Here is a 22,235-nt window from a genome sequence, read left to right on the forward strand (position 1 = left end):
GGAACTACTACGTCATCTGATTCCATATTTCTGGGCCAATGAGCGGCCGAAACGGATTTAGCGTCGTTTTTTCCCCCTTACGTCAGCTAAATGACCAATATATTACAGGAAGTAAAAGCCGCCTCTGTTCTCAGATGTTATTGACATTGAAGTGTTTAAGGTTATGCTCTCTCGTCTTTGCATTGCTCACATGAACTTGTGAGTGAAATGGGGTTTATTTTCTGTAAACATGTTGATCGTTTAAAGCTGAAACACAGTATTGACTAGATCTTTTGCTGTAGGCCTATCACTGTACCTCCTATATTATTAAAAGAATAGGCTCCCTCCTGTATGCCTGTATCATCAATTACATTATGGTATTATAGGCGTGAACGATGCTGCAGGAGATAAACACTGATGCTAAACTCTGTGAAATATATGTTTGACATTAACCCAGGTTTTTTTTTTTTTTAAATGCAAACGTTTCTGAAATTTTGTTCTCGCTTTGACATGATGGGGTACTGAGTGTAGATGAATGAGATTTTCTTTCCTTTTTTTTTTACTGTTGCATCAGGCTGCAACATAACCAAACTGCAAAAAGTGAAGCAGGTCTAAATACTGAATGGACTGTGTGTTCTAAAAATAAGACTAAATTTCCATGTTTTTAGTCAAATATAGCCTGTGGTTATTCTGCAGAACATCAGTTTTCTGTCCCCAGCCTTTACTGAATTATTTCACTTGAAGAAAAAAACACGTAATGAATATAACATTTTTATATAAAACATGTTAATAACAACACCTTCTTAAACAATTAATTGCTTAATACATCTTAAATTTTCAACTTGCTACATAGATTCACAGCACCACATAAGTTCCTGCCCTGTAGTCATGTATTAATAAACATTTATAAAATAATAAAGATAATCGCTTTATTAGTTGCATTACCATAATTCTTCTGTGACTCTGACCATATGTGCAACAGAGATTGAGAAGTAATTTTTCATAAAAGCTCTTTCGTAGGCTTTGGCTAAAGGGGTAAGGTATCAGAAACAAAATGTGTTGTATGCAATCTTTAAATAAATGCCAGAAAATAATAAAAAAGAAAAAAAAACTTTTGTTTATGCTAATTCACAAAGCTAGCAAGTTCTGTTATAATGTGGACTAAGTTTCAGTGTTGAGAGAAAATAAAATTGCAGCCCAACAAGTAGATTTCTCTGTACAACGACCACTGTATATATTATCATGTAGGCTGCTATTGATGTCCAGTGCTCTGCAGTGATGTCAAATGATTGCATTGTTCTTCTTCCCGCATCTACCCAGACTCATCTACATCACAGTGACTTCTACTGTACTGTCACCTTCACTAAAACTGCACTCAGACTGAAATTAAAAAGGCTTAAATGGTGACACTAAAGGGTTTGGTAGGAAGAGGCATGAAACTGTTTCACTACCTGGAGATTATTGCAGAACAGGTAGCCTGCATATGAACTTGTTTTTTCAATTTTCTCAAAAATGCACAATCTTACAAAAAAAATAGGTTATAAAATACATCAATGTTAATATGATAAAATCAACATGTCTTTATAAGCAGGGCTTCCTGTAAATGACAACCATACAATAAACCCCTCAACATGATTTGCTCATTTTCCACCATCTATTTGGACTAATTTCTGAATTTAAAAGTCAAAATTGTGAGATAAAAAGATGAAATTATCATCTCAAAACTTTATGCTTGAGAGACGTGGATCTGAAGAAGGCTACAAAAAATTTCTGTTGCACTGAAAGTTCCCAAGAGTACAGTGGCCTCCATAATTCTCAAATGGAAGAAGCTTGGCCCAACCAGGACTCTCCAGGAGCTGGTCGCCTGGCCAAACTGAACAATCGTGGGGGGAAGGGCCTCAGTAAGGGAGGTGACCAAGAACCTGAGGGTCACTCGGGATGGAAGACCCTCCTCAGTGCAGAACACAAGAAAGCCCTCTTGGTGTTTGCAGTAAACTCCACGTGAAAGCTGAACGGACTTTCATGTGTTTTGCACTGGAGAGGCTCGGAGAAGAGCTGCATTTATGGTCTCTATAAAATTTTTCCCCATTTCCACACAGGATCTCTGGAGCTCAGTCAGAGTGACCATCCGTTTCTTGCTCACCTCTCTTTCTAAAAACCTTCTCCCCAGGTTGCTCAGTTTGGCTGGACAACCAGCTCTTGGATATACCAGACTTCTTCCAATAGAGAGTTGTGGAGGCCACTGTAGTCCTGGGAGACTTCAGTGCAGCAGAACAGACCTATGCCTTGCAACAATCCTATTTCTGAGCTCTGCAGGCTGTTCCTTTGACCTTATGACTTATTTTTTGTCTGATTTATTGCCACCTGTGAGGCCTTTATAAAATCTGTGACTGTAGTATCAGGCTGCAAGATAACAAACAGAAAAAAAGTGAAGGGGGTTAGAATAATTTCTGAATGCACTGTACTATCTCATTATTTGACTTTTTGGTTTAGGACTTTATCATTTTTGTAAACAATTTCTTAGGTTTCATATCTTATTTCTTTTTAAGTGTTGTAAAAGGGCTTCCACAGTTCACCACTTCTGACCATAAGCATGTTTCTTTAAATTGCGATCTAAAAAAAATCACATTTTTATCAACCCCTGTGTTTCATTCGTTTTGATCTGAAAGATCAACATGTTCACTGGGGTTTGTGTAATCTGAGAAGGCAACAAAGAGAGGAGTCAACATTTTGCTGCCGATGTCGCCCTCAAGTGGCGAAAACATGGAATTTATTTCCTCACTTTGAGTGTTCACAGTGAAAAATAACAGAGACTAAGGAGGATGTTGCAGTCATGTAGAAGTTTTGCTTATATTACTTAAGCTTTATTATCCTTACAAAACATGCTGTCATGGCTTCCCGTGCATAAACTTCTTACAAACCAATGAAGAAAAACTCTAAACCAGCAAGTTTAAGACTGGATCTTCAAGTATCCTTGATATATCAATTTATATAGGCTACCTACTTAGTAATCACAACAAAATAAAAAAAAAAAAATTATAAAAAGATGGAAGTATTACCTTAAAAATATATAGATCAATAAAAAAAATCAAAGTTTAATGCTCAATTGATTGAGAAATATGTGCAGACTTTCCCACACATTGAAGCGCCTGTAGGGAGCAGCATTGTCAAATTAGTCAGGGTACAAGGTTGAGACCTTTCTTTTAAACTCATTCACCAAAAGAACAATGTTGGGTTACATTATTTCTTCAATCTGGTTGCAATACACACTGAAGAGTGCGCTTCCCTCCACACTTAAGAAGTTAAAATTAAACATAAGAGCAAGCCATGTCTTTTCAGAAAATGCAGGGGTGGTTTTTAGTCATTTAGGGCCTCAGGAGAAGAGCAATACAAGACCTTTCTCAATTTGGATATAAATCCTAGCAGCTGAACGAAATATTCTGAAGCATATATTTTTGGGTAATAAAGCCAGAGGACAGTAAAAACCCAAATCTGAAATATAAAGACCCAACATGACTGGCTTAACAGCTCTTCAGAGTGTAACACAACTTAAACTCTTTACATCTAAATATTTCAATATGACTCTAGGCCAGGTAAAACTTAAAAAAAAACATAAAACATATGAGTGGGTTAATATTAGCCAGTGGGTAAGATAACCCACCTACCCATTTCCCCTTGACAATAGTGTATGGCTTTGTCATGTGGCCATGAATTATCAAAACTATCTGCTGTGTTGGAGACAGCTCATGGGTTGTTACACAAAACTTTTTTTTGTCTGTCAAAGTACATTTTCTACATGTCAGCAATAATGATTTCTACATCAAAGCAAAGTCCCCCAGCTTAAAAAATATACATATCTAACATTTTGGTGATTTACTAACTTATAGGACCATTTTAATCACTTTGCTAAAGATTTATGTGAATTGCTAAATTAGGCATTATTTTCCATACGGGAAAAAGTGAACCAATGTCTATGGGGTAAGTTGAACGAACACCATAAGGCATTCCAGTTCAGTTAAGCCTCTGTAGTGTGAAATGTATTAACCAGATTTAAAATTATTCACATTGGGACATGATTAATTTCAACACAATTAACAAGTTATTCTTTATTGCTACATTTGCAGCCATTTTTGTACTCATTATGAGCACATAAGACTTTTTTTGTATTTTAGATCTTAAAATGAGATGCTTATCTGGACTTTCTGCAAAAATTTTGTGTTTTTGCCCAAGCAAATCAGTGACAGATTTCTATCCTTGCATGTTAACAAAGACAATAAATGTTTTTTTTTTAATACACATTTCCAAAATCAAAATCAAAATCTGATCTGAATGGATCTAAATTTATACTGAGAGACACATGAAACCACTATTAGAAAGCACTTGCACACTTGGTAACAGTGAACATTGTCATGTTGACAATTGATGGAGAATGGCCAATAGACAAGTGTCTTGGATTTTTGGGAAAATGGGTTGAGGATCCTGTGGTCTTCAACTTCAAGTAACACTTTTCCATCTCAACACACTTTTTTAAATTGCTAACAAACTGAAATGTTGTTGAACTTTCTGTGAAATATTTTGGGGGTTATTTGGGGGACTTTCTAATGAGTACAGGATTACAAACATATGATTAAATAAAAAGCATAACCTCTTAACTTTAAAACATTTTTTTAAATTGCAAACAAAGTTTGTTTTCAGTATCAAAAATCCAACATTAACAAATTTGATTATGAATGTCAAACAGCAAATTTTATTTATTCATCAAAAAAATGATGATGAAGTTTAAATAAGGTTCCTCTAAAACTATTCATCCCCTTGGATGTTTTACCTTTTTATCTATTTTGTAAATCAGTCATGGTCAATATAATTTAGATTTTTGACAAAAAAAATCTTGAATGCATTACTGAAAACAGATTTCTACAAAGAAGTATCATATATGTAAGTTAAAATAAGTGACTGGAATAGATCAGGCCATCCTCACAAAATGAGTCACTGTCCAAGAAGGACACTAGTGAGGGAGGCCTCCAAGACATCTAAGACTACTCTGAAGGAGTTACAAGCTTCAGCAGCTGAGATAGGAGAGACTCTGCATATAACTGTTGCCCAGGTTCTTCACCAGTCAAAGCTTTATGGGAGAGTGAAAGAGAAAGCCACTGTTGAAGAAAACTCAAACTAAGTCTTGACTAGAGTTTGTCAAAAGGCATCTGGGAGACTCCATGGTCAACTGGGTCTGATGAGACCACACAGTGGTGCTTTTGGCCATCAGACAAGACACTTTGTTTGGCGGACACCAAACACTGCACTTCACCACAAACACACCATCCACACTGTGAAGCACGGTGGTGGCAACATCATGCTGTGGGGGTGCTTCTTGTCAGCCAGCCCTGGAAGGCTTGTGAAGGTAGAGGGTAAAATTAATGCAGAAAAATCCAGGGAAATCCTAGAGGACAAGTCTGCAAGAGAACAACGGCTTGGGAGAAGATTTATTTTCTAGCATGACAATGATTGAAGCATACAGTGAAAGCTACACAGAAATGGTTTAAAGACAACAAGGTGAATGTTCTTGAGTGCCCAGGTCAAAGCCCAGACCTCAATCCAATGGAGAATTTGTGGCTGAACTTGAAAATAGCTGTTCATGCCTCATCCCTGTGCTGACAGTTTGAGCAGTTTTGCAAAGAAAATGGAGTAAAATTGCAGTGTTCAGATGTGCAAGCCTGATAGAGACCTATCCACACAGACTCAGTGCTGTTATTGCAGGCAAAGGAATATTTATGCAGTTGCCAATTTACATTACTTGTTTTCATTTAATCGACCGTGTAGAAATTTCATCTCATACAATCTCTAAGCTGCAAAAGGATATGACTCCTATAATAAAGTCCAACTTTTTTGATTCCGGAAATTATTGTCATTAATTTTCTATCAATTTAGAGACAGACGTTTACAATAACAAAACAGATATAGAATAAAATAACATAATAAAAAACAGAAAACTGTTCAGAAATATGATTGAAATCTCAACAGAAAGTGAATAAAAATATTAAAAACGCTTGAATGATAAACAATAATCTTTGCAAGTGCCCAAGGATATGAATCGGGGCGCTCAGAGAAATGCCAACCGGTAAAACAATTTAAAATTACCTGAATAAATTCTGTTTCACTTATTTGTAGTGCAAGTTAAGTCTTTTGATTTCTTTGAATATTTCTTTCTGTCTGGAGAGAACTCTGAGACCGACAGGGGCTATTGAAAAACATTGTTACATTTCATCATCTCTTAGCACCGCCCACACGGACTGTCTCTTACTTTAAAACATTCGCTCCACAAGGCCATTGCCCCACGTGTCCCATGGCTCCAGCACAAAAACATCACGAGTGGTAGCTGCAGCTGTGGGTTCTCCATATACAGCACATGGTAGCGTTTGCTTGTAGAGACGGACACCACCTGGCACGAAATTTGACTTAAACGTTTACTACAAGTCAAAGGTGTACCACTTCAACTCTTTATCAACATTATTTTAGGACACCCGTACCTTAAGCGTCATTTTGTGTTTAAAAACAGTCTGAGCGTTTAGTCGCGTCTTCGAGGACCTTTACAGCAGTTGTCCAGCAGCAGAATCTAGCATGTCGACAGGCACAAAAGAAGTTAAAAGCTGTCCAATCCCCACCAGGGTCTTAACCCTGAAGGACTGGTCCCAGCTACCCGACTGTTACAGCCAGACCCCCGGGGGTACACTCTTTTCAACAACGCCTGGAGGTAAGAAACGCTGACTCGCTGCCTCTTCTCTCTCTTCTTCTCATTTTAATTCCTGTTTTGCTCACTTTTGTTTTCATTCACACTTTACAGCTTTACAGTACATGTCAAGCAACTTTATTTACTGTAACACAATGCTTTTTTTTTTCTTGCAAACGTGCTAACGCTTGTGGCTCTGTGATAAGTTCTCGCGAGATGTTGCGAACAATACAAACATGCCTAAACTTGTTGATAAAAGTATCGAGGTGAAGTTGTACTCTATTTACTCAAAGCTTGCTGTCACACAAAATGAAACCATACTAAAACTGTAAACAAATTTGGCTAAAAATAGGACGCATTTGGAAAATTGCCTTGTTGTTCCCTCCTGCAGAGCAGAGTGACAGTTGGCTGACCCCCACCCTAGACGTCCATTATTGTCAACACGTTTTTTGTTTTGTTTACTGCTAAAATATGTGGCAAACCTACATCTCATGAAGAGGTAGAAGACTGGAAACATCACTAAACCTTCATCCCTTTTCAATATTATTGTCAAGATGATTAAAATGCTATTGGACATCACTGTAGCACTTGGAAAACATTATATATGGAATACCCATCAGTTTTGACAATAACAACCTTCATTTTAATGCTCAAGGATTTTTTTTAGCCCATGGAGAATTTCATTTTCAAAATATAAAAACAAAAGGACTTGATATAAAAAATCCCTGGAATATAAAGGGGAAATTTTCTTCCATTTTCTATCAGGTAATATTAGATTGACCTGACTTGCACTGAAATTAGGTTGAAAAGACCTTTGGGTCTGTGTATTGTTGTTGTTGTGTAATATAAAGTTTTAAAGATGTCCATGAGTAGTTGCACACACATGAAAATAAGAACCCTGAATGCATATTGATGTCTAAGCACTTTATCCATGTGTTTGCATCAAAAACACTTGTCACCTAAAAAAACAACAACTAGTCAACACGTGTGACCTGTGACTTGTGGTTTGAAGAGGGTGTATGGTTCCACAGCAGCAATATGATTGGTCTCTGCAACGGTGGAGGAGTTTGAGGTTGTCCTATCCGGGTGCTTTCTGCTGTGCATTTCAGTAACAGCAGGGAACGTTCTGTACAAGTTAAAAGGAGGAGGGAGAGGAAGTGTCTAATGCAACTGGAGTATTAGCATTTTTTTTTTTTTGTAATGTAGACTGCTCTGGTAAACACGAGTTATAGGAAGTTGCAACACTGCTTTGATTCTGCTTCATCTGCAGCATATTTCACTCTTCTTTGCTTAAGCTATGTCTAACTGGACTGACCCCCTCCTTTTTTACATAACTGCACTTGCAATGCATTGCATGTGCTTTAGCTTACATTCCAAAACCCCCTCTCCTTGCCCCAGCTCTTTCTCCCTGCTTAACTCTCAACTCTTTGTCCTGGAAAAACTGCTCACCTCTTAGTTATTACATAACATGTTTTTCCTTGAAGAGGGGTTAAGCAGATACAGTACATAACGGTTCAAACTCCAATATAGAAGCAAAGAGCAGTCCTTGGATCAGTCATGTCCTGGTCAAACTTATTACAACACCCAATTTATGACACTGTTTTCGCTGTCACTTGGCCTGAATCCAAATGGTGAAAGACATGAGACATGTCAGGTAGAATTTAGGTTTGGCAAGCTGCAGGATGTCTGTGGCAGATGCGGCACACTAGGTTTTTCAGTACATACTTAATCTGTAGCATCTGCAGTAAATGTTACAGCTTTCTTTGGCAATGAACAAAACATGTGGTTTTAATCTCTGGGCCCTATGCTTCAAAGAGGGAATGTTTTGTGCTCTGATTTCCAAGAACTCACTGCAGAGGCAGCCCTCGTCCCTCCCATCTGTGCTGATACAGTACTTCCCTTTTCTCTCTCCAAATCCCTCCAGGAGGGAATAATCCCACACTCTCCACATGTGCACCTTTCTAGGAATTAAATATGCTTTAGTAATAAAAGCATCACTGAATTCTGTGAGAATCCAGTTTTTGGCTTATTGTGTTTCTCTTCAGAATATCTACTTGACTTCTTTCCAGGCTCTGAGATTTGTTTGTGCCACTGCAAGTCAAACACTTGACCTTTTTTTTTTTCTGCCCCCCCCCCCCCCCAAAACTCAGGTACTCGCATCATCTATGACAGGAAGTTTTTGTTGGATTGTCGAAACTCCCCTCTTGCCCGAACCCCCCCATGCTGTCTGCCCCAGATCCCAGGGGTCACAGTACCTGCTACACACCCCATGGGGAAATTGCAGGATCTGAAAGAAGAGGCGGAAGAGGATGAGAAGGATATTCCAGGTAAACACACCTCTGCATAATTCTTGTTTGTTCTGAGCTTAGCTAGCTTTACAGTGGAGTAACTTTAAAGGTAAACATGCTTTCATGCACATCCGTTTGTACCATCACATGCCATGTCCGTGCATTTTGTCTGTGATCCCTTTGTGCTTTAAATCTAATTGACATGTGCCCCTGAAAAATGAACAGTTTGCTCCCATTTCTGATAACAGAAAAAACAGTTGGTTGATTTATGCATAGTTATCATTCCAGATAAACTGGATTTTTATTTTTTATGAGTACTAAGCAGCTTGTGGTACTGCACCAGTTAGATTCAGCGTGTGCCCTGCAGGGTTATGTCGACAGTTGTGTAGAAAAGCAGTTTTGCTTTGTTTAGGACTGGAACAAGAACGCTCAGTCATTGTCATTGTGTTTAAGTCAAGCCCTTTAGGAGCCATACCTTCATGGGCAGAGCCAGACTTTTTAAACTAGGCCAACAGTTCATAACTAAGCAATCGCTTAAGTATTTTATGCAGTTTAAGACATTCCATCTCTTTGCTTGGAGTTAGAAAACATGTATCCAGCAAATATCATGCTATCCTGTCTGCTCCATTCACCCTAAAAGATATGACTCATTAGTGTTAAGATTTATTTTGACAATGGCTCTAGTGTGAGTGGTGTGACTTAAAAGTTTTTGCTCATGGGCAAGTTGAAACAGCAATTTAGTGTCATGTGAATATGTTAAACCCTCAGTCTGCCCCTCTCAATTCTTCCTGTCAAACATAAGACCAGGAGGATTGGGGTTGACCCCCTTTCCCCTCAGTCCCAGTTGCCTGAATCTGTAAACACACAGGGTGTGTTGTATGGTGTGGATTTGGTAGCAGCCCCCATTACATAAAGTGTTTGTTATAAAAGGTCTAAGTTTAGCAGAGCTAGCACCACAGGCCATTGATCCTCTTTGACGGATCCTTTTTGGTTATATATGAGTATAACCTGACAGTGTGACTATGGCAGAAATCAAAATAACCTCAATTATGATTAATGACCAATTACCCCCACCCCAGGGTGAAATACTGAGCTGTTCGCATTGCATGGTTTCGATGTTTGACAGGGTGTCCGCAGGGTCTTAAAAGTCATAAAAGTTGATAAATAAATTAAGCCCAAATTAAGGCTTTTAAAAAGCATCAAAAATCTTAATTGCAAGGCTATGAGGTCTTAAATTTGGTTGTTTTTGTATCATAGTAATCATAAGAGGTTGCAGCCTTAATTGCAGTGCTTAACTTGTAAATAGGTACTTCTAAGTTGCAGTTAACTACTTGTACGCTGCATAAGAAAAAATGAGAACTTCCATTCACCTACCTTACGGCATCATTTTTTTTAATTGTCTGATCTCAAAATTCTCCAGGAATCCTAATTTACATACCACAATAGAAATGACTACCTGCCTTTTCTTTATCATAATTCTGTCTTTCTATCAGCACAAAACATATCGCACATGTAGTTGTGTTGTCAATGTAGATTGTAATAGATTAGAAATTAAAAGATGCAATAGAGTCTCAAAATATATGAGGAGGGTCTTGAAAAAGATCATATAGGTCTCATTATAGAGATGTGCTTACTGACAAAAAATCTATTTTCTTGACCTTCCAAATGAGGAATTATGTTTTATTTTATTTAAGGAGCTTTTTTTCCCACAAAAAGGTTGTTCATTTTTAACATAATTTTTCATTTGCATGCTGGCATTGTCCCACTGTCTCTTAAGGAAAGTGCCTGTGTGGCATTTGGTCAATGATATAAAGGAATATTAAGATACTTATTGTGTATTGCTTTAGATAAGTAATATTGTAATGGGTCCATATTGCCCAGCCCTAGTGTGTGCTGTCATGTGTCCTGCAGACAGTTAAGGTGTGGTTGTGCTTGGGGTGCAAACATGCTATGATAAACACCAGCTGGCTGTCAAATATCTCCTCTCTCAATCTTTAACTGATTCTTCTGTCTTTCTTCAACAGATGACAACCAGTTTGAGATGGACATCTGAGCTCCAGTACTACCTCCTATGGAGAGTTATTAGTTAAAACAACTCCAAGGTCATTAATGACTGTACTGCATTACATATGAAGCTTTTTTCACCTTTTTTAATAAAAGCTTTTGTGAGGAACCAAAAAGTGACGAAACTTTAGGGTGTTTTTGACCCTAGTTAAGTGTGTAAGGTATACGCTGCTTTGATTGGTTGCTCACTCATTTGGGAGCTGCAGCAGGATTGAAAAATCTGTTTTGATTTAACTTTTTTTTTTATCTTTTGTAAATAAGAAAATTGTAACATGTAGCCTATTTTTTAAGTTGGGGAATATACTATGACTACATTACAGCATGTAGAGTTTTCCACTGCAGGAATCAGTTATGTTGTTGTTGTCTCCAAAGAGGATGGCTTACTCTGTTCATCTCTTATTTGGGGGCCAGGGCCTTCTGAAAATCAGCGCCTGCTCTGTTTTGTATGGAGTGAAAGATGAAATGTGAATAATTTCAAATAAAGGCTGTTTGAACTGTCAGCAAATGTGTTTTTTCCCTTTAAATGAGCCTGTCACTTTCTGTTTGGGTTATCTTTATGGTAGTGTTTCTTTTTATCTATGATGACGAGTGTAGTAAAACCATAAAATTATGTAAAACACCAGTGCTTAAAAGCAGATTAATTTGTAATGAAAATGATTGGAGAGCACAGTTTGTGCCCTGTTGTGTTTGTCCTTTTGCACGTGCGCCCCCCCTAATGGCCTATAAACACAGATCCCATCAGAAAGTACACCTGTGCAACTACTCATTAATGCTTACAGATGAGGACAAAATTATTACCCCCCATGAAAATGTCAGTTTTTCCCAAATATTGTCCAAGTGCTGTTAAACGGCAATGAGTTTTCATCACAGTTTTTCCAGACATCCTAGTTTTATTTTAGATGCTTACATTATTTTACATTGGACACAAAAACTGAATTATTTCACAAAAAGTACCAGGGTCAAAATAATTAGCCCTCTGATGCCAATAGTCAACTGTGTCTCCTTTTTTGTTGGATAACATTCTGCAGTCATTTATTGTAGTTTAAGCAAGTCTCAGACTCGTCTTCCAAGGAATCCCAGCTCATTCTTCGGCCAATCTCTCAAGGTCCTCCAGATTTGATGGCCTTCTTGCATGGACCTTGGTCTTCAGTTCACCCCACAGATTTTCAATGGGATTCAAGTCAGGCTTTGTGCAGGCAACTCAGTAATGCTCACTTTGGTCTTCTGGGAGTAATTCTTCACCAGGAGCCACGTTGTGTTGTAAGACAAAGCAACAACTCCACCAAGGTTATTATAGTTAACTAAATAACCAATACTCAAAAATCATTTTAGTTAACTGAAACTAAAAAACAACAACAAAAAAAAACTTTACCATAAAACCCCCAAAACAAAAAAAAAAACTGTTTAGTGTGCTTACAAAACTAACTGAAAAAAAAAAAAAATAGAGATAAAATATCCTTTGTTTTAGTCTTTGACATAACCATACTGACTGGCACTGACAGCCAAGTCTGAGGAGTTTAAAATTGCCTGGTCTAATGGTTAAGACTTCACACATTGGTAGATCTATGTCTGGTGTTGTATTAAAAAAAAACTAACACTAAAATTAATAAAAACTAGACCAAAACAAAGTGTTTTTTCAAAACAGAAACTAAACTGAACAAACAAACCAGGTGTTAGAACTAGTAAAAACTAAACTGAAATCAAACACAAAGTAAAAACAAAATAAGAATTAAAACTAACTAAAAATCCCAAACTATTATAACCTTGACTCCCACCACCATGTTTCATAGTGGTGATGGTGTTCTTTGGGTTATATGCCTTATACACAGCATCTCTATGACCAAAGAGCTCTATAGTTTCGTCTCATCTGACCAAAGGACACGCTTCCAATTTGCATAATCTTTCTCCAAGATGTCCTGAGCATACTTCAGTCTTGCTTGAAGGTGTTTATGCTGAAGTTTTTCTTGGTCTGCAACCTCTTAGTCCATTCCTGTGCAGGGCTTTAGTGATTGCCTTATTCGAGACTACAATTCCTGACTTGGCCAAGTAACTCACTGGTGTCTTGGCAGTTGTTCTGGGGTCTTTACACACATCTTTCACTACTTTTCTTTCCAGACCCTTTGAAATCTTTCTCTTCCCCTGCCAGGCTTGTTCTGATCTGTGTGTCTCCCTTTGAATTTCTTGATGATACTTCTCACTCCAGTTCTTGACACTTGAGAAGTGCTGTGATAACTGTTTATGTCCTGCTCCGTGAGCATCAACAATTGTTTTCATCAAGTCTAAACTGATTTCTGTAGTTTTTGCCATGATGCTTCCTCAGCGAAAGTTCAAACTCTTACTGAAGTTTTTATACTGTGTGTAAATGGGACAATCATCAGTTTAAACTTGATTTTACAAGCGTTGAGTTAAAGCACATCATTGCACAACAATGGTTTGTGCTATGGCCCAACAAGAAGGTCAGTTCTAAAGGGAATAATAATATTGACGCAGGAAGCTTTTGTGAAATAACTTTGTTTCTGTGTGCAAAGTAAAATAATGTAAGCATCCAAAATAAAAATAAAAGTATAGTTTTTATCAAGTAGACTGATCAAGACTAAATATTAGTTTTGTTGCCTAAATCTGTACTAAAACTTCAAAGAGATCAAATTAGCTAAATGTTACTAGACCAAATAGCTGCCAAAATGAACTCTGAATTCACCCAGGGCTACTTGTAACAGTGATTCCAACACTATTAACAATAAATGCTTATACAAACAACATCTGCTTCAACTGTCAGCAAATTCATGTGTTCCATCTGGGTAATGTTTATGGTGGTGTTTTTCTTTTTTATCTATGATGTAAAGTGCAATAAAACTATAAAGTTATGTAATGTTTCTGGTTGAGATAAATGCTTGCAAAAGGAGGTCAGCGATGTAGCACTGCAGCGTTCAGTTTATATCACATGTATCAATAATTATCATATAATCATTGTAAGGCCCCGTTTTATTGTAGTGGAATGTAACTAATTACATTAACTTTACTGTGATCAGGCCACTTTTTAAAGAACTTTTTAAACAGTTTCTAACATTAGTCAATACATTTGTTGAGTAAATTTTGCATTTCAGTAATGCATTTCGCTAAGCACCTGAGCTTCGGTCCAGAGAAGTCAGCAGTGCATTGTTGAGTCTTAACTTAAATTTGTAGATGCACTGATGAACTGTGTACAGTGGTTTTCTGAATTGTTCTTGAGCCCATGTTGTAATATCCATCACAAAATGATATTAGTTTTTAATGCAGTGCAGCCTTCCAGATCAGAAGTCACATGCATTCAGTGCTGCTTTCAGACTTAACCCTTCACCTGCAGAGATTTCTCCTGATTATAGGAAACTTCTGATAACATTATGGACTGTAAATAGTGAAATCTCTAAATTCCGTGCAGTTTGTCTTCAGCTGTTGGACTATTTGGCCACAGTCTTTCACAAATTGGAATACTCACTTCATTTTTGATACAGCTGAGCCTTTCAGGTGTGCTATTTTTATACTAAACCATGGTACTAACGCCTGTTCTGCTTTTTTTTTTAGCACAAAAACTTTCCCAGTCTTTTCTCGTCACTGTCCCAACTTTTTTTTAAGCCTGTTGTAAGCATCAAATCAAGAATGTGTACATATAGATGTATTATTTTTAATATGAAATATCTTGTCTTTACAATGGAATCTATTGGAAGGTTGAATATTTTTTGCAAATCTCCAAATTGTCTACTCAATTGTCTATAAGTGTCTATAAAAAATATTCATCCCCTTTCATGGTTTACCCTTTTATTGATTTTATTGATCAATCATGGTCATTATAATTTGGCTTTTTTGACCTAAAAAAAATCTCTTTAATGTCAAAGTGAAAACAGATTTCCACAAAGTAGCGTCAATTTAAGAAAAATATGTAATATTCAATAGGGGACTGCATAAATATTCACGCCCTTTAAAGTGACTGACCTAATTCAACAGAGGTCCAGCCAGTTGGTGCTAGTAGTCTCACAATTAGTGAAATGGGAATCACCTGAGTGCAGTCAATGTTTCACATGTGGTTGCAGTATAAAGACACCTGTGTCTGGAAAGTCCGGTCACTGGCTTATCAGTATTCCTAGCTACCATTACACCATAAAGACAAAAAACACTCAAAGCAACTCAGATACAAGGCTTGTGAAAAGTATGTCAGGCGATGGATTCAAAAAAAGAAATTCTAAGGCTCTGAACATCTCCTGTAGTTAAGTTAAACCCATCATTAAGAATTGGAAGGAATACGGCACATGTGTAAATCTGCCTAAATCAGGCAGTCCTCACAAACTGAGTCACCGCCCCCCACCAATTTTCGAAAAATAAAGATTTCCTGTCACTTGTATCGAGAATAAAGAGTGTGTACATGTCAGGACATGACTCTTTGCTCTTTAAAGCCTGACACATGCATTTGATAAGCACATGCGCTGCTGATGTGTCCCAGTATATCCATCAAAGAGATCTTGTTAGCAACACCCTAAAAGTATCTTGTGTAATGGAAAAGCATGTGGCCACAGAAACCTACATGTTAGGCGGTTAATGACTTGCATAACCGCCTCAAGTGTAGAGTGGTATGTTTTCTTTCAGTGTGAACTCCCCCACTGACAGACCGTTGGCCCATATGTGTTCAGATGATTAGGAGGTAAAGCAGTTGGTGAGAGGTATTTGAACAAAAGCTACTTTTTTACTACTTAAAATAGAACTATCTCAGTGTTTATCTATGGGAGGACATTTGTCTGATACATCCAAAGAGTGCACCATAAGCACATTTCACTGAAGGCTGCTTAGACACTGTACTCAGTGTATCAGGCCTCTCATAGCATAACCTGGATGAGGGCGAGGTATGCCTGCCTGCTCCAAATACTGATCTGTAGATTAGAGAAGTTGACTGTAGGACTAGGCCTGGATTTAAGGAATGAGGACAGCTGAAGCCTAAAGGCCAGACTCATTGAAACCCCTCTGCAGAGTGGGGGTGGGGTGCCACATTTGACTGCACTTAAGCAGGGTGTTATCACAAGCAGGTAATTAGGGTTTTAACAGCTTCATGTTGAAGCAGATGTGGATTAGATATTACTCATTACTGATGACCCTTCCTCTTTGCTGAACCTGGGTGCAGAATTTAGGTAAAAACAGATAAGCAGTATTTATGTGTCATGTTTAAGTCGGCGATGTGGGTCAGTCAGTGGGTCAGTCAGCTCAGCTGCTCTATTCCCATGGCCTTGCAGATGAGCCTTGGAACCAGTTGCATTACAGCTGAAATTTGACCAGCAGACTCTGATTTATTGCCTGTTTTAATAATAAGACTAAAAGCAGCTTTGAACGGTACTTAGTAGAGTATGGTGAGCTTGCTGCGTATTTTGGTGTTGCTGTGTCGTACACTAAAGTCTGGATTGACGCTGTACAAACATTGGTGCAGAACAAAAAGATTACTTTTATCCAAAAGCTGGGGTAAAACTTAATCTGCGTGCTGTTTGTGCTCACTTGGCTCTGTTAGCAAATGTGCCATATGACCTGCATGTACTGTTTAAACAAGTGTGTGTTATTTGTGCAGAGCTCACGTGAGAACAGGGCCAGGTGCCAGGTGACTTTGGAAACTGCCACATGTACCTACAATGCAGTCTGAGGGATATCCTACAAGGCTAAGGAGGAGAAAAACATTCGAATGCTACTTGAATGCATCTGTGAAACCTTTACTGTCCTTGTACAAACAAGCACACAGGTAACAGGAGACAGACATGTGCATCATGTCGATTACACTTGGAATGAATTACTCAACACTTTGCCATCTATAAATTCCTTCACCTTTCTCAAAAGGCCTTCAGACAGTCAAGGAAAAAGAAAATAGCTAATGATTTCATCATACGGTTCATGATGAGGTAAAGAGATTGTTGACTCTACTTCTCATATGACTGAAAGATCAGATAGCAGGGTACAGACGCCCACGTGGCGGGGATGTTTTTTAAGTTGTTTGGTTAAAGCCATAAGAATTGTGCATCCTTATCCATTTGCAGAACACCATGACTAACAGGTTGTATTTGCTGATGTTTATAAAATGCAATAATATGCTGCTGGAAATATTCCTAATTAATCATGAACTTATAATCAGATTACGTAACAAAATATTTGCAGCAGTAGTAATGGTTCAGTCAGAGTAGGATGCCTCTTCTACTATATCCTGGCATGTGACAGTCACTGGTGTCCAATTCTCCATGACAGCAAAAAATGTCATGCCATGACTGTTTTATTGTCTACAAATGTGATTTATTTTCAAGCCCTCAGACTGTAACATGACACAGTGAAAGAGGTAAGCATCCATGGTTTGAAAATAAAACACACAAAGTATGCAGAAGGATTTTATTTACATCACACACAAAAGATTAAATGAAAATAGCAAATGCACACGCAAAAATGTTACACAAGGTACAGCTTGTTCTGGTGAGAGGAGACTTCTTCATGGCTTGTGGAAACTGCCGTGATATATTGATGTTCCCCCCCTTGAATTTTTTTTACCCTTTTATTGATTTTATAAATCAATCATAGTCAATATAATTAGGCTTTTTTTGCCAAAAATATATGATAGACCCCTTAAATGTCAAAGTGAGAACAAATTTAACAAAGGTATGTCAATTAAATAAAAATATGTAACGTCGAAAAAAAGTGACTGCATAAAAAATTAGGTAATTGTAGTATAAAGACAGGTTCAGTCACTGGTTAATCAGTATTCCTGACTACCATTACACCGTGGAGACAAAAGAACACTCTAAGTATATCAGAAAAAAAAGGTTATTGAAAAGTATAAGTCAGGGGAGGATGCAGAAAACAATTTCCAAGGCACTGAACATCCCCCTGAGTTAATCCATCAGCAAGAAATGGAAGAAATATCTTGTGCACAGTGGCAAAGAAAGTCATGATGGTAACATACAATCACTGGTTGGATTATATTGGTATTGCCAGTCTGTCTGCCAAGATTTTTGTTCTCAAGGATTTTTAATTAATCTATTGCATTATCTATACCACTTACCTTGTTTGGGGTCTGAGGGGGCTGTCCATTTAGTATCACCAGTCCACCTGATGAGCCTTTCTTATGTTTGTGTGAGAAAGTCAGAGTACCTGGATTTGAACCAGGAACCTTCTTGATTAGAGGCAACAGCAGTAACCGTTGAGCCATCACGCACACAGACTGTTTTAATTCAGTATGATTATAAATAATTCTTGATATAACTGTTGACATTGTGCTGCTGGCTGTTAATAAAAAAAACTTGTGTGACATTTGGCATTTTGCCAATGTGGCTTTGTCTCAGAACTGACTTTGATTTTGCTAGAAAATATACCAAGATACATCACCATTCAGTATTCACTATCCAGATATAACTGTTGGTCCATATCATTGAGCCCCACTGTGCTGTTGTGAACCCTGCTAAACTTTTTCCATTGCCCTCTTGGTACACAAAATCCCCCTTCTCTCACTCCTCTCTTTACTCGCCCTGTTGGAGAGTTGGGCTGCTAGCTGAGGCTCTATTTTTGTCGGCTGCTCCTGCTGAAGCTGTTGGTATTGGCACAGACTGTATTGCCAGGGTGACGGTGTAAACAGACACTCAAACACGGGGCCTGCTTGGTGACAGCTTTCATGACAGTGAGGGTAGAGGGACTGAAGCCTGCTGGAGCAGGTAGACACACAATCTTAAATTTATATTGCACTTCATCCTTTGTATGGTAGGAAGTCTGCCAACTGTTTTAGAATGACCTCAGGAAACCTGACCAAAGTTTGATTTACAGACGACTGCTGTATCTTTACATTATGACTATACTGTAAATCAATCATGCTCAGTATGGTTTGGCTTTTTTTTTGACAAAATTAAAAAAAAAACCTTCTTTAATGTCAAAGTGAAAATAGATTTCTACAAAGTTAAGTCAGTTAAATAAAAAACATGTAATGTAAAATAAGTGACCGCACCAATATTCACCCCCTTCAAGTCAGTATTTAGTGGACGCACCTTTAGCTGCAATAGCTGGAAAGTAAATTTTATCGCTAGCCATAGTTCTCTTGCAGACACATATATCCCCACTGTGAAGCATGGTGCTGCCACCACCATGCTTCACAGTGGGGATGGTGATGTGCAGTGTTTTGTGTCCTCAAAACAAATTATGCTTGTCTGATGGCCAAAAAGCACCATTCTGATCTCATCAGAACAAAGAACTTTCTTCCAGTCTGCCACATACCTTTTGGTGAACTCTACATTTAACATGAGTTCTCTTAAATAGTGACTTTCTCTTTGCCACTCCCTTATAAAGATTTTACTGGTGAAGAAACTGGGGAAAACAGTTGTATGGAGAGTCTCTCCCATCTCAGCTGCTGAAGCTTGCAACTCCTTCAGGGCTGTCATAGTTGTCTTGGTGGCCTCTCTCACTAGTCTCCTTTTTGCATGCTTACTCAGTTAAGATGGCCTGATTTAGGTAGATTTACACATGTGCCATTTTCCTTTAATTTCTTGATGATGGATTGAACTGCACTCAGGGATATTCAGTACCTTGGAATGTTTTGTTGCATCCATCCCCTGAATTACACTTTTCAATAACCTTTTACTTGAGTTGCTTGCGGTGTTCTTTTGTCTTCATGGTGTAATGGTAGTCCAGAATGCTGATAAACCAGTGACTGGATCTTCCAGACACAGGTGTTTTTATTCTACAGTCACTTGAAACACATTTAGTGCACTCAGGTGATCCCAATTTCACTAATTGTGAAAAGGCAAATTTGTTCCATGTATTATTTCAATAAAACAAACTAAAATAAACAAAGTGTCAGGGGAAATGTACGTTCTATTAAACAAATTAAAGCCATGGCGCTTTACTTGTCCACTAGCATGACACTTTGTTTTTAAACACTGCTCTTGCACACCACATATATAGCTTTTGCTAGTGGGTCAACTCATGGGTCAGGGTCTAAAAGTGGGTCACGGAGCTGTTTTTCAGTGGATTTCTGTCAAGATTTTCCTGAAGGAGGTGGTGGTGGTAGGTCATGAGGCTAGACCAATGAGATCCACTCCTCAACATGATCTTCTCTCGGCTGAGCTGACCAACATCTCCTGCTGCTAATAAACTTATGACTGACTTCATACAACCACGCTGCAAATATACTCAACTACTACTTTAACATTAAACTCCCAACCCGTTGAAATCAATTGCATCTGACTCTTTCTTAGAATAAGCCTTTGAATCATTTTCCATTTGCTGCAGAACATCTGATATGCCCCACATAACAGGCTCTGATCAGACTTAAAACGGCAGCTGCAAGACTATTGCAAAATATGTCACCAGTAATAGAATCTTTCAACCAACATCCTTTCCATTCATAACTTTGCACTGGTTGTAAAAATAGCTTAGCATGTAAATGCTAAAGGTCAAGTCCTTGTTTCTCTAGAGCGGTACGGGTCTACAACTGTGTCTTGCTGCTATAAGCTAGCTATTGTACTGAACTCACTCTGCAGGCCTTAGCACATGCTGTTACATGGTCTGGTATCCCCTTACAGAATGGGGACTATTTCATTTAAGTTCCACTGTCAAAGGCAGCTGTCATGCTGGCTGCCTGCTGGTATGCTACTATATTCATACTGTACTCATGTCTGATGGAGGAACTGAGAGGATGTTTCACAACTCTATATTCTAACACCACCACTCCTTGTAACTGTGTACAATGCATCTGTACGAAGACGGCAAATGTTTTCATGCTGCAGTATCTCTTCTAAATATGGAAACTACACATTTCTTACATTAGCTACTTTTATGTTCTCAATAAGCATGAAATCCCATGAAAGCATATTTAATGTACTGTGTTTATGAGTGAATGCACGTGTCCACTCTGTATCTTGAGTGTCTTGTCACTCTCCGTCTAAAATCAGCGCCGTCTGATGCCAAGTTAAAGTGTCATGTGCAGAGTGGACCAAGGCCAGTGCTTGTTCCTGTTTTAGGAGTAGCTTAACTGGGCAGATCTTTTGTCAACAAAACTTTCTTATGACACAAAAATTATGTTTAAGTGCCCTAAAGCCAGGTCAACTGTCAACTACTTTTTAATCCTCAGGCCTCAACCTACACAAATCTTTGCAAAGCTTTGCAAGGTTACTCTCTTGCACCCATCCTATGGAAATATACCGAGAAAAAAAGTAAAGGTTGATTCAATTTGACATTTGAAGCCTACTGTATACGTGTGTGAAACATATTAGTTGATGTTACTTTCAGCAGATCCTTTCTGAGGTTGAAATTGCCCTTTTTAAGATTTTCTGGGGGAAATATTTTTCCAGGTTAGACTTTAAAGGGCAACAAATCATCACAAATGAGCCACATGTGGCTCGAGCGCCATGTGTAGAGTATCACTAGTGTTGTCCAACTAGGTTTCATCTATGTGTGGTAAACTGAATTTATTTGAAAGGAAAAAAAAAAGAAGAAAAACACAGCTGTCACAGGTCCAGTCAAGAATTAAAATACATATAGGATTGTGTGCATCCAAGGCTTGTTGAGTCTTTTTATATTTTGATTAGATTTTTAAAAATTCATTAACTCATTCACAAAGATGAAAATAAAAAAGATACTTAACATTTTTTCCTTTTTTCCATCTTTCATTCAAAATACAAATGTACTAAAATTATATTTCATCTTTAGTGACTAGAGTAAAACAGGGCAATAAGCATAGACTGTAAAAAAATACAGTATTCAAACCCCCTACAATTTTTCCAATTTTGTTATGTTCAAACAGCATGAAAACCAGCATTGAGTTTGCCAAAACCCTAAATGAAAGCCAAGTGCATTTTTCACAGAGATGTTCCATCTAGCCACTTTGCCAAAAGTCCAAACTTGTGGAGGGATCCAATGATGTTTGTTCTCAGGAACTTGGTCCCATCTCCACACAGAATCTCTGGAGCTCAGTCAGAGTGACCATCGGGTTCTTGCTCACCTCTCCTTTTAAGCCCCATCTCCCCCAGTCGCCAGGTTTCACCAGGCAACCAGCTCCTGGAAGAGTCTTGGTTACTTGGTAACTTCTCCTATTTGACAATTATGGAGGCCACTGTGCTCTTGGGAACCATCAGTGCATTACACTTGTAGCCTTCCCCAGATGTGTGCCTTGGAACAATCTCGTCTCTGACTTCTGCAGGCAGTTC

The 22,235-nt window shown here is 38.1% G+C and overlaps 1 protein-coding gene across 1 annotated transcript; it reads left to right on the top strand.

Moving 5' to 3' along the window:
* The first annotated feature begins 6,315 nt into the window (after positions 1-6,315).
* Positions 6,316-11,555, top strand: eif4ebp3l (eukaryotic translation initiation factor 4E binding protein 3, like). The gene is made up of 3 exons (XM_041797811.1): positions 6,316-6,727; positions 8,854-9,030; positions 11,016-11,555. The coding sequence occupies exons 1-3, from the start codon at positions 6,595-6,597 to the stop codon at positions 11,042-11,044; spliced, it is 339 nt and encodes a 112-aa protein (XP_041653745.1). The 5' UTR covers positions 6,316-6,594; the 3' UTR covers positions 11,045-11,555.
* Positions 11,556-22,235: the final 10,680 nt, after the last annotated feature.

The sequence above is a fragment of the Cheilinus undulatus genome, linkage group 10 (assembly GCF_018320785.1).
Source record: "Cheilinus undulatus linkage group 10, ASM1832078v1, whole genome shotgun sequence".
Taxonomy (NCBI): domain Eukaryota; kingdom Metazoa; phylum Chordata; class Actinopteri; order Labriformes; family Labridae; genus Cheilinus; species Cheilinus undulatus.

What these genes read in the sequence shown, in the direction of transcription:
- eif4ebp3l (XM_041797811.1), top strand. Translation starts at nt 6,595, where the DNA reads ATGTCGACAGGCACAAAAGAAGTTAAAAGCTGTCCAATCCCCACCAGG. An exon ending in CTTTTCAACAACGCCTGGAG is followed by an intron (nt 6,728 to 8,853) that starts GTAAGAAACGCT and finishes CCCAAAACTCAG; the next exon opens with GTACTCGCATCATCTATGAC. An exon ending in GGATGAGAAGGATATTCCAG is followed by an intron (nt 9,031 to 11,015) that starts GTAAACACACCT and finishes TTTCTTCAACAG; the next exon opens with ATGACAACCAGTTTGAGATG.